Source organism: Lacerta agilis, chromosome 17 (assembly GCF_009819535.1).
Source record: "Lacerta agilis isolate rLacAgi1 chromosome 17, rLacAgi1.pri, whole genome shotgun sequence".
Lineage (NCBI taxonomy): Eukaryota > Metazoa > Chordata > Lepidosauria > Squamata > Lacertidae > Lacerta > Lacerta agilis.
In genome coordinates, this window is record NC_046328.1 from 15,284,866 (window position 1) to 15,300,397 (window position 15,532).

The following is a 15,532-nucleotide window of genomic DNA, read 5'->3' on the forward strand; positions in this document are numbered from 1 at the left end:
TCTTGTACCATTAAACATCACACCTATACTTCTCCCATGTTTTGAGAGGTGTGGGCTAGCCCAGAATCTCTCTTGGGGTGGATAGGAAGAAACTGCCAGAAGTCTGTGTTGCCCCTCTTTCATCTCATACCATTCTGCGCATCACAGACAGCCACTCCATCCTCGAGCACCTTTGGCAGCTGGATAGCCTTGAGATTCTGCTCCCCAAATATGTCTGCTTATCCAGACAGAACACTGGACAATGGTCCTTGCCATGATCACTCTCCTTTCAATATACAGAGCTCAGAAATCTGCTACATTCTGCTATCTGGTTTCTCAGTCATATTTAGACCCATGACATTTCATTTTTCTAAAACCATTTCCCCTTCAGAAGTAGAAAGTTTGGTTTTGGGTGTTTGTTTTTGAAGGAGCAAAGGGGTTACAGTCATGAAAACCTTTTGGCCATAACGAAAAATGGTGTTGGGTACATCCAAAGCCAATTGAAATAAGCAGGTTTAATTACACTTAACTCTGGGTTGGATTGTTGGCCTCATTGTTGGAATGTATACACAAATAATTGAAAAATTCCAGAGTCGGTAATAACTTAGGCCTAAGCAGTACAGAAACAGCAGTCATTTCAGAGAGAAAACTCAAGTTGCACAAGGGATGCGGTGAAGATTTATCCTGGATGCAGCTTCATGGAGTAGATGCTGGCAGCTGAAGAAGTCTATTGTGGCATCTGATGTAGAGCCTAGGACTCTTCTTTATACAGAAAACTCCTGTCTTCCAGCTCTGGTAAAGGGATGTTACCTAACACAAAGAATAAAATTGGCTGGAATTAAGTGCTTGTTAGTTTGCTTTGACAGCGTAAGCCATTCCCTCTTACACCCAGAGTAAACGTTTGTACCATTTAATACATAGTAAAACTAGCAGTGGTATAAAACATGTATGCCTCAGTTACTGATGGTTAAGCAAAATGGGCTGACTAATGCTTCTTTAGGGGTCATCGGAGCAACTCTTGTTTCTTGGTAATTCCACAATTATGCATGCCTGGGATGGTGGTGGAGAAAGCACAATAAGATACTGCATGCAGAGTTCTGCTTCCTGGGAATCTCAGCTTTAAAATCTAGTCCTCGTGTTGGCAAAACTCTGCTTTGGGTGTAAGCAAGGCACTGTAAATCTACAAAAGTTAGAAGGGTTTCTGAGTAAGTTTTCCACAGTGGCTAGGGGACACTGTACTACCCTGCATAGTTGCTTATCCAAGTCAAGGACTAGCAAAATTACTGTGCATAACATCAAAAGCTGTACAAATTCAACTGTTTATTTGCATAATTTAGGGTTGCTTAGAGGACCCCACCTCAAAAGACAGACCTGCTCTTAATCTCTCTTGTACATTAGCTGAATTGGAGATTGTCATTATTTAACTGAAGTTAGTTAGGAGGTGATTGTTAATAAACTCTGTCTAACACATGCTCTTAAACTTGGAAGAGGTCAAGAAATGTCAAAACTACACCAAAGCCTTGACTGCATATCTGATGCAAGATAATACCTGGTGGAGCTACAAAATAGTCTTCAATGGTCTGCTTGGCTTTCTCCAGTAGCTCCTCTGCACAATTGCCTTCTGTGACTTCATCTTCCCTGAGGTACAGATACCTGAGGAAAACAAATAATTATTCAACATTGTGGAGGTAGTTGGGATAAATACAGAAGTGAAGCAGCTTACCACAATGCTTGTCACCTAAGGATCAGGCTACACCACCTGACCCCCCAAGGATTCAAGTGTGTTATTCTTTACTTCAAAAGCAACCAACATGATTTGTGGCAACAAGCCTTATGGGCTATCTTCTACACATGCTTTCTCTGATGTTTACTTACTCTCTGGTTATGATGATGAGTAATAAGTGCTCACAGACTCTTACAAAAACAGCACAGGAATATCCTGTACCAATTTCAGAAGAATTCAAGACTTTCCCTGCTGGACCAATAGGGAAAATTTTAACAGTTGATATGCAAGTGATCCTGATACTTACCTGTCTTCCAGTACTGAATCCATTGGCTCTACTCCATCTGTATTAACTGCATGGAGTTTTTCAGCAAATTCGATGGCTTTCTCCAAACGCTCCACACCTTCCTGATTGCGGAAATCGACAAGCGCCAGGTGCTCCAGGTGATCAAGCAATTCCAAAGTTACTTTTTTATTCTGAAGGAGGAAAAATAATGCAATTAGATCCTGCAAAGAGATCCTCAGTAAATGGTAACATAAAGCAACTTGTACAGAATCAAATGTTTCTTTCTGAAAATCTTTTTTTTCTTTTAAAAATACATTTAGAAATTTGTATTGGTTTCTCTTGGCTTTATATACTTGTTGCTCTTTCTGTTGCTTCGAAGTATACATGTTTAGAACTGCAGTGTTGATTGCATAAACTTGTTAAAAACCCACAGAGCTGAAATACTTAAACAAGCCAAACTTTCCTGAATTCAGTTGGAACAGAGGACAACACTTAAGTTATATAAACAGTGAATACCAGAGAACATAGATCCTACTGGAAGGACAGTAGGGTATGTTCCAATCATGCACAAGCCATAGGTTTATGATATATACACACACCCTCCACCCAGGTTCTGCTGACAGCAAAAACTGCAAGGTTTTTAGCAGGGGCAATGAGAATAAGATCTATTATTTGCTTATTGATGTAATCCTGCAAAATGTATTTTGTATAGTTAAGTTTTTACCTCTACAGTACTTTTTATTTTATTGCTATGGCTAGTGGCTGATGCTGATTCTTCTGATCTGACCCGATCACCCAGGTAAGGAAGAGGCATGATCACAGTTCAATGGCATACTCCAGCCAGAAAAGGCACTCTAGCAGAGCCTGTGAGAGGCATGACATGGACAGAATCTTGAGGACCTGATAGATCCAGAAGCTGGCAACCAGCCCCAGGGCCTGAGGTATTCCACCCTCTGGTGTATGTGGAACATAGGAAGTGGCTTTATACACCCTTGGTCTGTCTAGCTCAGTATTGCTTACACTGACAGCCAGTGACTCTCCAGGGTTTCAGACAAGGAGTCTCACCCAGCCCTACCTGGCGATGCCATGGTGGTCGAACCTGCGACCTTATGCATGCAATGCAGCTGCTATAGTCACTGAGCCATGGCTCCATAATAATTCTATGAAATAGGAGGAACCTTGTAAATCGCCTTGAGCTCCTTGGAGGAAAGGTGGCCAACAAATGCAATTAACAAATGCATAATTGTCATCACTACAATTTGAGAGCCCTTAGGCTAGATGTCCAAGAACCCACCAGTGACTGCTGTTTTTTCCCCCTCTTTTGTTTGTTTGTTTAAAAAAGACCTATACGCGCTCAGAAGCACTCTCTCCTGACTTGTCACCACCTAGTATTTCTGGGGACAAGCTCTGCTTAGGCGCTGCCGGGCCTTTTACTCACCCGGGGAGCCCCTGCTTCCCTAGGCGGCGCGGGGAGATCCCCTTCAGGAACGCCAGCCCGAGAGCAAAACCCCGCACGGAAAATACGGGCGAGCTGCCGAGCCCACATGCCTTCCTCTGGTCCGGCGCTCCGGAAGTGCGTCGGCACGTAACCTCGCTTCCGTGCGCAAAAGGTGGAAGTCACACTTACTTCCGGGTCCGCGCTTGGAGGGTCGGCTCCGTCGGTGCTGCGGTCGCCATGAACAGCGTCGGCGAGGCCTGCACGGAGATGAAGCGGGAGTACGACCAGTGCTTCAACCGCTGGTTCGCCGAGAAGTTCCTGAAGGGCGAGGGCGGCGACGGCAGCGGAGACCCCTGCGCCCAACTCTTCAAGCGCTACCAGCTCTGCGTCCAGGCAAGAGCCTTTGAGCGCATGCAGAGGTCGGGGCGGCGGGGCTTGCGCTTCAAGCTTTGGCTGCATCTGCACCTTGCGTTCAAAACGCTATTTATTGCCTTTCTGTCTCACTTTATTTCCTCCAAGGAGCTGGAACACAGTCGCCTCTCCCCAATCTCAATTAATCCTCGTAGGTGAGGTTGCGAGCCTGTGACTTCCTCGCGGTCACCCAGTAACCTCGATGGTCGAGTGGTGATTTGAACCCTGGCCTCCCAAGGCCCTGGTCCAAAACACATATTTGAATTAAAAGCTACAATAACACTGTGACGGTCACAGCTCAAAGAACTCTAGAAACCTCAGTGTGTTCAGGGTGCTGTGGGCTGTTAGGAGGTGCTTCTGCTTGCCTCATGTAGCTGCCATTCCCAGAGTCCCCTGTGATGGTGAAGCCATTCTGGGAATTGTAGCTCCGGAAGGGGAATTCAGTGGCCTCTTAACAAATCTGAGAGTCAGTGTGGTCTAGTGGTTAGCAAATCAGGCTACCAGGACCTGGGAGAACAAGGTTCAAATCCCCACTGGGTCAGGAAGGTCATTGGATGTACCTTGGGGCCAGTCACTCCTTCTCAGCCTGACCTACCTTATAGGGTTGTTGTGTGGATTAAATGAGGAAGGGGAGAATTCTGCGCGCCACTTTGAGCTCCTTCGAGAAATAGGTGGGGTAGAATTTTTTTTAATAAAAAACCCAGCACCCTTGACAAACTACAGTTCCCAGGATTAGGGAAGTCATGGTCCTCTAAAGTGGTATGATACTTCTTTAAATGCAAGATGTGGCTCTCATCTTTGCTAGGGGACCTCAGGTGGGGTGTCTTATACATGGTCTAGTCTTATACATGGAAAAATACGGTACTTTGCATGGGTTACAGAGAGAGAAAATGGGGAGCATGTCTTTACGAACAGAAAAACACTTGCTTTTGCACTGTAGAAAAAATGTGGTAGTAGTTTGAGTAGTCTCCAGGTCTTTGGGACTACAGCCACAACGATTACAGCTGATGGGAGTTGTGGTGCCAAACATCTGGAAGGTGACAGATTGTCAAAGACTGCACTATGGACTGTTGTCTGGCGGTGATGGGAGTTGTGGTCCAGGACTTCTGGAGGCCACCGGGTTGGCCAAGGCTGGTCTATGTTTTATCAATTCCACATTCTGTGGTATATACTGCTAATCTCCCCCCCCCCCGCGCATCTAAATATCTACACTTTTTTCTATTGAGACAATTAAGTTAAATGACTGGGGCTTATGAGAATTGTAGTCCAAAACATCTGGAGGGCACTATATTAGCGCATTCGAGGTTGGACTAGGGCTGGGTTGATCCAAGTTCAAAAATCCCTATTTGGTCAGGATTATTGTGGGGGGTGGGGGGAATGGGGAAGGAGGAGAGAGTTGGGTACACTGCTCTGTGATCCTTATAGGAAGGGTTGAGTAAAGGGCAACATATTCACCAGGTCTCAAAATCAGTCCCTGGAACTTCTAGTGACAGACTCAGGCTGCAATAATTGTACACTTACCCCCTTCCCCAGACCCTAAGAGAACAACTGGTTGGTGGAGGCAGAACTGTTCAACATGCATACATCACACAAAACTCTGGAAGTCACAATCATGGAATCGTAGAGTTGGAAGGAACCCCGAGGGTCATCTACTCCAACCTCCTGCAATGTAGGAATCACAAGTCTCTGCCCACACAATCTGGGTAACATAGTTTATGACAGGGGTGGCAACCTATGGTTTTTTGGCAGGGAAAGAGGTTGAACTGTAGAGAACAACATTTTGTGTTTTGCTTTTAAACAAGCAATAAATAATGTAATAGGTAATCCCCGCAATAACGTGTTTGTGTGGGTGCCTGCAAGGGAACAAGGAAGTTATAGCCATTACAGTACCGGTAATTGCTATAATTATAGCATATGTCCTCACTTTAATGCTGTTTGTGTAGTTGTTGCTGTTTATACAGTGCTATTAACATATTTTTGCTTCTAATGTTTTGTGGATGGATCCCTGACCTCGGGAAGCTTACAATCCAGCATAGACAATAGCCAGGCATGAGGAATGTGTTTGCAAATACTTTGCAAATTTCTTTATATTCCACTTTTCTTCCTCCATGTCTCCTATGGTGGTGCATATTTAGGTGCTAGACATTCTCTCCTCCAGGCACTGATCAGACCCAGACCTGCATGTGCTCTCAGAATGTATCCTGGGACATTTTAGGAATGTGTACACAATTTTAGGAAGGAGCTTCAGACATAGGGAACAATTGTGCCTCTACCCCCAAATTTTGCCATTCTCCCTGTACAAATAGGGAAACCACTGTCCTAAGCATAATATGGAATTTGGGGGCTTTATCAGATGTAGTTCTAAGTTAAGGCCACTTACAAGTATACTAGTTTCACTGGTGAAATGTTTTGCAGCAGTGGATCCTTGTTGAATGTGAGAATGCAAAATTAGGTGGTTGGTAATGTACCTGCCATGCAACAAGTTTCGGCTGGCACAGCTGTTGCACTGGATTTCTCTGTTGTGGAGCATTAATTCGCACCCTTGCACTAGTGGGCAGAGAATGCTGAATTCAGCCCTTTGTGTTTTTTATAATGTGGTTAGTTTTTGAGACCATATTTGTAAATATTAAAATATGCTTGCCTTTTTGCTTCTTCCAGAAAGCTATTAAGGAGAAAGACATCCCCATTGAAGGACTGGAATTCATGGGCCCCAGCAAAGGAAAGTCGGAAAACTCTTCTTGACCATGATGGTCACAGAAAAAAATATTTTGAACACACACTGGCATGCTAAATCTAGTTGGCTGCTGGACAAGGACTCTAGCTATGTTTTCCATGGGGATGGAGAAATTCAAGGACTGTTCAGCCCATGAGCAGTAACATCTGCCTCATTAATCTAGTAGCAAGCTTCATATCTACTGACATATTATGGGTTTTATCATGTGCACAGTGGGATTCTTCCGATTTACAACTGAATGTATTTCTAACAAAGGAGTTGGGGAGAAATTCATGCCTGGTTTTTGATCATCCAGTTGTTTTTATTTATGTAAATCTTAACTGCAACTGTTAAAATGAATGTCAGGGTCAATCTGATACATTAATCAATGTGTTCTGGTGGAATTTTATTTTCTGTTTGTCAATTCCACTTCTAGTGGTAGCAGAGAATTCCACTTGGGCTGTAAGTTAACCTAACGTTAAAGGATACTATATTCAGTGAAACAGTGCTGGAGAAATACTGTGCCTTCCTCTGAGGAAGTTGGCCTCATTCTATGTCTGCTTGTTCAGCTATTCCAAGAAGCCCAGGCCAGATGTAGAAGTTTCAGGGGTACAATGCTTTCTATTTACCAAAGGGAAGAAAGGTTTCAACTTTAGCACAGTGTTGTTCGGATTGACCTCAAAAACTTGAAATTTTTCTACATCTATGGATGTGTAAAAGGTGGGTCTCCATTTCACTCAGCCAAAGTCAAATTATTAAAATGAGCCAGCATTGTTTTAACTTGTTGCCTGGTTTATAAACCTGTAGGAGGAAATCTAGAATTGAAACAAGTTGGTAGCTGATATCAACAAGCATCTAGAGTCATACAATCTTACTATAGTAGCTAAAATGCATTTGTGTTTGTTCAGAGGCAGCTGGATCGAAACTCCTCAAAACTAGGAAACAGACATCTCTGTATGTGAAGCTTTTTTAAGTTTGTTATGTGAGAGGTTGGCCGGACACCCATCTCTTACAACCTTGACAAGACTAGTCTCTTCAGCAAAAGGATTTCAGTATAACATAAATAAGAAGTGTAGACCCCCCCCCACATGCACATTGTTAATGGACTTCAGGGGCATAGCAAATGGGGGGGCTTCTTCTCAACTCCATCTATTAAATCTGCATTTATTTTAATTTTTCCTAAACCAGCATTTTTAAAAAGAAAAATGCAGTTTGTTTTATATTAAAAGGACTGAATTCAATAGTTGGGTCACCTGCACGACCCCACAGAGAATTCTACAACCAACTTCTTGCAGCCCTGTTGTCAGTGTTGGAAATGTTCTTGCAACAGATAGTGCCTTCTGATATGATGGATCAGCTGTATGCATTCTGCTGTGTGCAATAACAGAATAAAACAAGAATAAAAAAATAAGACTGTAGTGGCCTTTACATTGTGTAGCACTGCTTCTGAGCATCATAGGTGGACAGCTTACACCACTGGTGCTCTTCTCTGAACTAGGGAAGATACTTAGCATATAAGTAGCTAAGATAACAGCTGTGAATGTCAGAGTGCAAGTCTTGCCTGCCTCTGCCATCCATTCAATTCAATGGCCTCAGACAAATCTCCATCTCAGTCAACGCAGCAGCAACAGAGCTACTGGTCTGAATAGGTATGTACATAGAGCACTATGTAAAATTTCATTAATTATCAATTCATTTTGTTAAATATTTTAAGTATTTAGCCCTCCTCAGTATTGGAGGTTGTGAACAGTGCATACATCCACCATCTAGGAGAACCCTGGGCTCCTTCACTGGAGGTACTAGCCCTCCCCTAACACCACACATGCCAAACATATATGGAGATATAAGCTGGATAAGAATGTGTTTTGGGTTGCAAAAATAAAAAGGTTCACTTCCATGAATTTTTTAATCTAAACTAACACATAAGAAATACAGTGGTTAAGAATCAGAATGCAAGCAACAGATGTCTTTGATAGAGTTGAAAAAATGAAGCTGTTACTGCAATTCATTTGTTTTAAAATCACTGGTTGACTAGTTCAGCGCCGGCTGAGCACTGTAGCCAAAAGTTGCGATGGCACCAGATTGGGGGAGGCCATTCTCTGCTTTTGTCATCCCTTTGCACACTACAGAGAAAATTTATCACTTCATTTCAGAACATAAGCTGCTCAAACATGAAAGAATATAAGGAAACCATACAGTGGTTCATGTTCCCATTTTCCCTCCCCTCACCAAAGAACCTTTAATCACTGTGCTTTCCTGTACAGACACTGCTGTTTACCGTAAGTTGTCTTAAACCAAAAGTGTAGCTTCCCCAGGATAGTTAAGAAAAATCACAGAAAAACTTGGTTGAAAGTGTTTTCTTTTTAATGTGACCTCTGGAAGAAACAATACAATCTGTTAGAGGTCAGAACTTCATCATTTCATAGTATAAGGAATGGAGAGCATTGCTGGTCCCAACATGGGTCTTGGTACAGCTACCTTAAATGGTCCACATGGCTGGCATGATGCAGTTGCTTAATGGTCATCTTCATAGCCAGTTGGCAGAGCGTTAACATGGGGGTTGTGGAAGAAAGTATGGTTTCCATCACCCCATGGGAAGGGCTATAGAAAGAAGAGATTGAAGTTCTTAGCAAGCTACAGAGCAGGAATTCAACTACTTATAACAGCTTATAAATGAAAAAGGTGCAGTAGATTATTTAAAAAAGCAATTATTCTGAAAATGATGCTTGAAAAGCACTAATTAGCACCAAAGAGCAGGCTAGATCAGATGTCCCTGATACAGAGCAGGGACAACTTGGAAACAGTAGTTTCAGAGTTACTGGTGACTCAAAAGCATGTTACCAATTAAATACAAACTACCAGCAAAACCGAGAGAGACAAAAGACAGAGCTGACACTAAATTATAAAAGAGAACGGCACTTTCAGTCAACACCCTTCCCTGAATTGGCTACACTGAACATGGTAACCTATCCAAGAGCTTGGGAGCCACTACTAGAAGATTCCTCAGTGTGGTCATTGGGGACACCTGGGTTAAACTAAAGGCTTAAAATGACAGCTGTATAGAATTGTAGATTCATAGAATCGTGGAGCTGGAAGAGTCTCAGGGTCATCTTTCTAGCCCAACCTCCTGCAATGCAGGAATCCATAGCTGTTAACTTTTTCCTTTTTTTAAGGGAAATTCCCTTATTCCGGATAGGATTCCTCACAAGAAAAGGGAAAAGTTGACAGCTATGAGAATCTCAACTAAAGCAGCCATGATGGAAATTAGTTATGTACATCCCACCCTGTTTCGTTCAGACCAGTGGCTGGGACAAAGTCACGTGGGTGGGCCACAGGCAATGACCCAACAGCACCATTTTAGTAGCTCTTGGGACATTTAGAAAAAACAAAACACATATTTCAAATGTCGGTTAAAAATGTTTTAGTGTAAAATAAAAAATAGATAACAAAATAAAATAAAGTGGGACTAAAATGACACTGGCTGAGGGGTGAAGGGCAGTGTAGGGCTAGGCCAGTGTTTTTCAACCACTGTTCCGCGGCACACTAGTGTGCCGTGAGATGTTGCCTGGTGTGCCGTGGGAAAAATTGAAAAATTACTTTATATATAGTCAATATAGGCACAGAGTTAATTTTTTTAACATTTTCTAATGGTGGTGTGCCTCGTGATTTTTTTCATGAAACAAGTGTGCCTTTGCCCAAAAAAGGTTGAAAAACACTGGGCTAGGCACATCTCAGGCTGGTGGAATCCACTTCATTTTTCATTGGGCACCCCAAGATCAACCGGCCAGAGCTGGATGCAAAAAGACCTAGCAGACAGAATCAAACAATGCAGTTTTTTGCGGGGGGGGGGGGGGAGACTGTCTTTGCTTTTTAAGTTGATCTTAACATTCCCGTTTTTTCAGCTACTTCTTTTTTTAACGAAATATAGCTTTTGCACTAACATTTACTACCTTCCTCTTCTACAGTCGTACCTCGGGTTATGTACTTAATTGGTTCCGGGTCGCTGTACGTAACCCGAAACAACGCGTTTTGCACATGCGCGAAGTGCGCAGAACGTTTCTGCACATGCGCAAAGTGCACATAATGCTTCTGCGCATGCGCGGATCGCATGTGCGACGGGTTACGCTTCTGGGTTACAGGAGTTCATAACCCGAAAAGTACGCAACCCGAAGCCTATGTAACCCGAGGCACGACTGTATATAATTTTGGAAAGTGGCTTGTCTGTCTGTATGTGGTTTATGCATTTGGATACCTCTTGAGATCTCATCATCAGCCTATCTGGCATGACAGATCCCAAGATGGGGGAACAGCATGTTTAGATACCATGCTTTGCATCTAGATAGAGGGCTGAACCTTTCCAAACCGCACTGATTTGGAAACCTCTTAAGACATCATCCACCCAGTTTGGTGTAGCACCAGCAGCCATCTCCTTGTTAAGTGGTCCAAGTAAATAAAGAACAAGACTTGCTTGTGGACAGGTTTGAGTCCAATACCTTGGTCCGGAGGCGCAGATGGGCATAAGGAATAAACTCTGGCCTTTCATGTTCGTGTTGAGCCTTCAGGTAGCAGTTCAGCATACACACAGCAACTCCAGGCAAAGCAACCACAAAGGACAGGATCTTCCACATGCGAGCTAATGGAAAGAATTCACACACAAGAAAAAACTGGTTGGTTGCCCTGTTTTTTTGCGAAGGGAAAAAAGCACAGCACTGATACAATTAATCCCTGAATATCAGCTTCTTTATAGTGGGATCCCTCCTATCAACTGGCCAATAACTTCAGCAGTGTGTTTCAGAATAGTTTGCAGGCAGTTATGGTTGACGGGGGTGGGGAGTAAGGAAAAATAAAAGAACCTCAGCTTAAGTTGTGCTCTTTTTAAGAGTATGAATGTAAGAAGAACCTTGCTGAATTAGACCACAGGCATTGTGTTCTCAAAGTAACCAACCAGATTTCTTTGAAAAGCCCGAAAGCAGGACCAGAGTACAAGGCTCACCCCCAGCAATCATTATTCAGAGCTATATTGCCTCCAATTCTGGGGAACAGCCACCAGAGCTGGTAGTCATTAATAGCCTTATCCTTCACTGACTTGCCTAAACCAGACTCCTCAACCTTGTGCCCTCCAGATGTTGCTGGGCAGGGTGAGCCTTTGGTCTGATCTAGCAGCTAGGGCTGGGTGATATAGCAATACACTATATAATCCAAAACTGGTTTGAAGTCCATATTGTGATATCGGTTTCATAATTTCTGACCTGGCAAAAATATTGCAAATCATGATGTGTGTGTGTGTGTGCACTATGCAAAAATCACAATATGGGAAAAACTATGAAGCCAGCCAATGCTCTTGATTCCTGCAGCCCGTTAACTCTGCCGACTCAGCTCTCCCCTGCCTCCTACAGGGAATAGTGAATCACAAGAGCAGTCCTTCTCCACTGCTAGCACTAAGCAACTGGTAGACTGCTTCTGACCATGGAGGCCCTATTTAGTGGCCACCAGAAAAAATGTAGGCCAGTGGCAGGGCAACAGCTTTAGATTCAAAAGGTCCTAGGTTCCATACCAGATAGGGATTGAATCCTATCTCCAGATATGGCTAGGAAAGACTCCCGCCTTGAAACCATGGAGAGCTGCTGCCAGTCCGTTTAGGCAATTCTGGGCTAGCTGGACCAATGGCCCGACTCGGTATAAGGCAGATTCCTATGTTCCTTTTGGGGAAGCGCTGTCACTCAGTGGTCGAGCACTTGCTTTGCATGAAGAAAACTCCAGGTTCCATCCCCAATGACATCTCTGCATAAGGTTGGGAATAGATTCCCAACCTTGAAACCAGGAGAGCTGCTGCCAGTACGTGTAGACAGTACCAAACCAAATGGACCAGGGATCTGGCTCGGCATAAGGCAGCTTCCCTTGTTCGGTGCCCAGAGGCGGCCTCCCCCCCCCCCCCCCGCCGCCGCCGCCCCGCTCTGCTCCTTGCCGGCGCCGGCAGGACCGCCCTCTTCCTCGCAAGGTCACCCGGTCACAGGCCCTACTTACTGGAACCGCCCTCGCCGTGGCCCGACGCCGCTGCCGCCGAGAGGAGCCGCTTCAGCCCGGCCCGCGGAGTTGGAGCCACCAGCTGCCGGGAGGCTTTCCCGAGCACGACCGCTGCCGCTGTCGCCATGTCGAAGCCGCTTCTCGATTGGAAGGCTTCAGTCGCTCTCTCGGTGGCGGAAGCGGATGTAAGGAGACGGAGTGTGGGCGCTTGCTAATGACGTCTGCACGAGGGGAGCGATGGGAGATATAGCGCAGAGGGCGTGCCTCCAACATAGACTTGTAAGGAGTAGACTCACGCACATAGGATCCACTTCCGAGCCGCTTGGTGCACAGATGGCAGCTGCTCGTTTACAGCAATGAAGGACTCTAGAATTTTAGGCTGTCGTCTTAAATCCGCTTGAATTATCCCTTTTAATTTAATAGATTGCTTAGGGTTGTGTTTGAGATTACAAAATGAGATAAGTAAAAAAATTGTCCCGTAGCACCTTAGAGACCAACTAAGTTTGTTCTGGCTATAAGCACATGAAAGCTTATACTCAGAACAAACTTAGTTGGTCTCTAAGGTGCTACTGGACAATTTTTTTATTTATTTTGACTGCGTCAGACCAACGCGGCTACCTACCTGAATTTCAAATGAGATAAGGTTCATGGGCGTACCGAAGGGGGGGCAGGAGGGGGCAGCTGCCCCCCCTAGAAGCCAGCTGCCCCCCCCCCAAGCAAAAATGATCGGCGCCTGGCAAGAGGAGCCGCATCCCGGGCTGCCGGCGCGTCCATTTAGGCTGAGGAAGAAGCGGGGCAGGAGGAGAGGAGCGGAGAAGGAGGCTGCTGTCCCTGCCGCCCAAGTTCCTCCCTTTGCCCCCCCCCCTTGCCCAAGGCAGCTCCTGTCCCGGAGGCAAGGAGGAGCGCGCTCACTGTGCTTTTGCCGCTGCGTCAGGCTTCGCTCTTCCCTCTCACGCCTCCCTCCCTCCCTGTGTTCTGGGAATATTAACACATTTGGAGGGCTTGCCTGTTCCTGGCGTTGTGTTGTCTGTCATTCCTTCACCCCAACTCCTCTGGTTCGCCCCTTTTAAAGTTACTTTACTGCTCTGAAGTTGGTGTTTCCCTCTGTCCCCCTTTTTCTGAGTTGTTTAAAATCCCTGCTTTTCTACCGCTAGCAAAAATATCTCCTGGGTTGGTGTTTCGCAGCGTCCTTTTACCTGCCGCTAGCAATTACTGTTGTTCAGCCCCTCCCTGCCTTTTGCTCTGTTAAAACCACCTTGTTGTTAAGACCCTCCTTGTTGTGGCTTCTCCCTGTTCCTTAGTTACTGTTTTGCCCAGCAGCATTTAACCCTTTGTTTTCCACTTTCCTGCCTTCAAGTCTTTATCAAGTTTGCATTCAAGTCTGGTGACTTCTTTTTCAGTGTATCTGAAGAAGTGTGCATGCACACGAAAGCTCATACCAAGAACAAACTTAATTGGTCTCTAAGGTGCTACTGGAAGGAATTTTTTAATTTTTTTAAATGAATTTCTCAATGCATTTAAAAATGTTACTTTCCTGGGAAGGATTTCCCAGGTGGGCTGGCGATGATAATAAATACTCATATTGTGAAAATAATAAAAGGTGGGCTGGCGATGATAATAAATACTCATATTGTGAAACTGTACAGCCGGAGACCATTTCAGGCAACTGCCAACTCATAGATCCTTTTGGACCTGGAAAAAGGCAAAATGGGTGGAACAGTGGCGGGGCAGGAACAAGGCATAACAGGGCAGAACGGGGTTTGCAAGATATAAAAACGACTTCAAAATTCCTGTCCATGAACGTCAGCATTGACCAAGATGCTACATAGTGACCTTCATAGGAATCTGTGGCTGAAGGGGCCAGAGAAGGGTTAAAAAGGCAATGCATTGGGGGAAACACCCCCCTCCCAACACCCTGGAATCAAAGAGGGAGGGGAAGGAGGGAAGTAAAGCTCCATCTCATCCCTCCCAGCCCAGGTCCATGACAGGTGGGGGAAACAAGAGAAGACTAGATGAGCAAACTTGGCTCTGTTGGAAGAGGGTGCCAACCTCTGTCGCATCCCCCCTTGGCAGAGTGGAGCCCACTCCCCAGTCAGCCAGGTAGGGAAGGGGGAATTGGGTAAGGCGGGTAGAGGGGCAAATGGCCCTAAGCATGGCTGGAGTGCCCCCCCCCCACCAGCTAGTCTGGGAATAACTGGTTGTTTCATTTTTTTCTAATTCCCAACATTCCAGCTATTTATTTAATCTGCAAATAAAGCAGGGGGTGGAGTCATAGCTCTGTGGCAGAGCATCTGCTTTGATGCAGAAGGTCCCAGGTTCAATCTCTGGCATCTCTAGTTAGGGCTGGGAAGTGGGAAAGACTCCTGAAGAGCCACTGCCAGTCAGTGTGGGCAATACTGAGCTAGATGGACCAAGAGTTTGATTTTGCATAATGTGGCTTCCAATGTATCTATGTCTTAAGGGGAGGGTCATCCCCTTAAGTGGTTAGAACACCTTGCACCCAAGTTTTCCTCCCTGGCATCTGCATGTACGGCTAAGAATCTCCCCTGCCTGGAACCCTGGAGAGCTGCTGCCAGTCAGTGTATGCAGTACTGAGCTAGATGGTTTGACTTGGGGAAAAGTACCTTTCCAGTAACACAGTCCATATTTCTTTGTTTGCTTGTTTTCTTTATTTACTACATTTATACTCCTCCATTTCCCCCAAGGTGTCCAAGGAAGTAAACATGATTTTCTTTTCATCTTTGTAACAACTTTGCAAGGTTGGCAAAGTTGAGAGAGGACAACTGGTCCAAGGTCATGCAATGAGCTTCTTGGCTGAGTGGGGATTTGAACCTGGGCCTCCCTCAGGTCCGACCTAGCCCAACATTCTTAACTGCTATACTTCCCTGGCTCTCTTATTTGCTTAATCCAATTTTTTTTCATGCTCCTGCCAACCTAGCGGTTCGAAAACACGTCAAA

The 15,532-nt window shown here is 44.9% G+C and overlaps 3 protein-coding genes across 3 annotated transcripts; 1 reads left to right on the forward strand and 2 right to left on the reverse strand.

The window, feature by feature from the left end:
• On the reverse strand, window positions 1-3,885 carry GATC (glutamyl-tRNA amidotransferase subunit C). Its single transcript, XM_033136118.1, has 4 exons — window positions 3,427-3,885; window positions 2,010-2,179; window positions 1,529-1,632; window positions 1-789 (listed from the first exon to the last, which is right to left on the reverse strand). Exons 1-4 carry the CDS (start codon window positions 3,883-3,885, stop codon window positions 731-733), a joined length of 792 nt encoding a protein of 263 aa, XP_032992009.1. The 3' UTR covers window positions 1-730.
• Window positions 3,614-7,958, forward strand: TRIAP1 (TP53 regulated inhibitor of apoptosis 1). Its single transcript, XM_033136301.1, has 2 exons — window positions 3,614-3,819; window positions 6,496-7,958. The coding sequence occupies exons 1-2, from the start codon at window positions 3,664-3,666 to the stop codon at window positions 6,577-6,579; spliced, it is 240 nt and encodes a 79-aa protein (XP_032992192.1). The 5' UTR covers window positions 3,614-3,663; the 3' UTR covers window positions 6,580-7,958.
• Window positions 7,959-8,892: 934 nt separating this feature from the next.
• On the reverse strand, window positions 8,893-12,735 carry LOC117038946 (cytochrome c oxidase subunit 6A1, mitochondrial). The gene is made up of 3 exons (XM_033135939.1): window positions 12,575-12,735; window positions 11,044-11,183; window positions 8,893-9,151 (listed from the first exon to the last, which is right to left on the reverse strand). The coding sequence occupies exons 1-3, from the start codon at window positions 12,699-12,701 to the stop codon at window positions 9,065-9,067; spliced, it is 354 nt and encodes a 117-aa protein (XP_032991830.1). The 5' UTR covers window positions 12,702-12,735; the 3' UTR covers window positions 8,893-9,064.
• Between the last annotated feature and the right edge of the window lie 2,797 nt (window positions 12,736-15,532).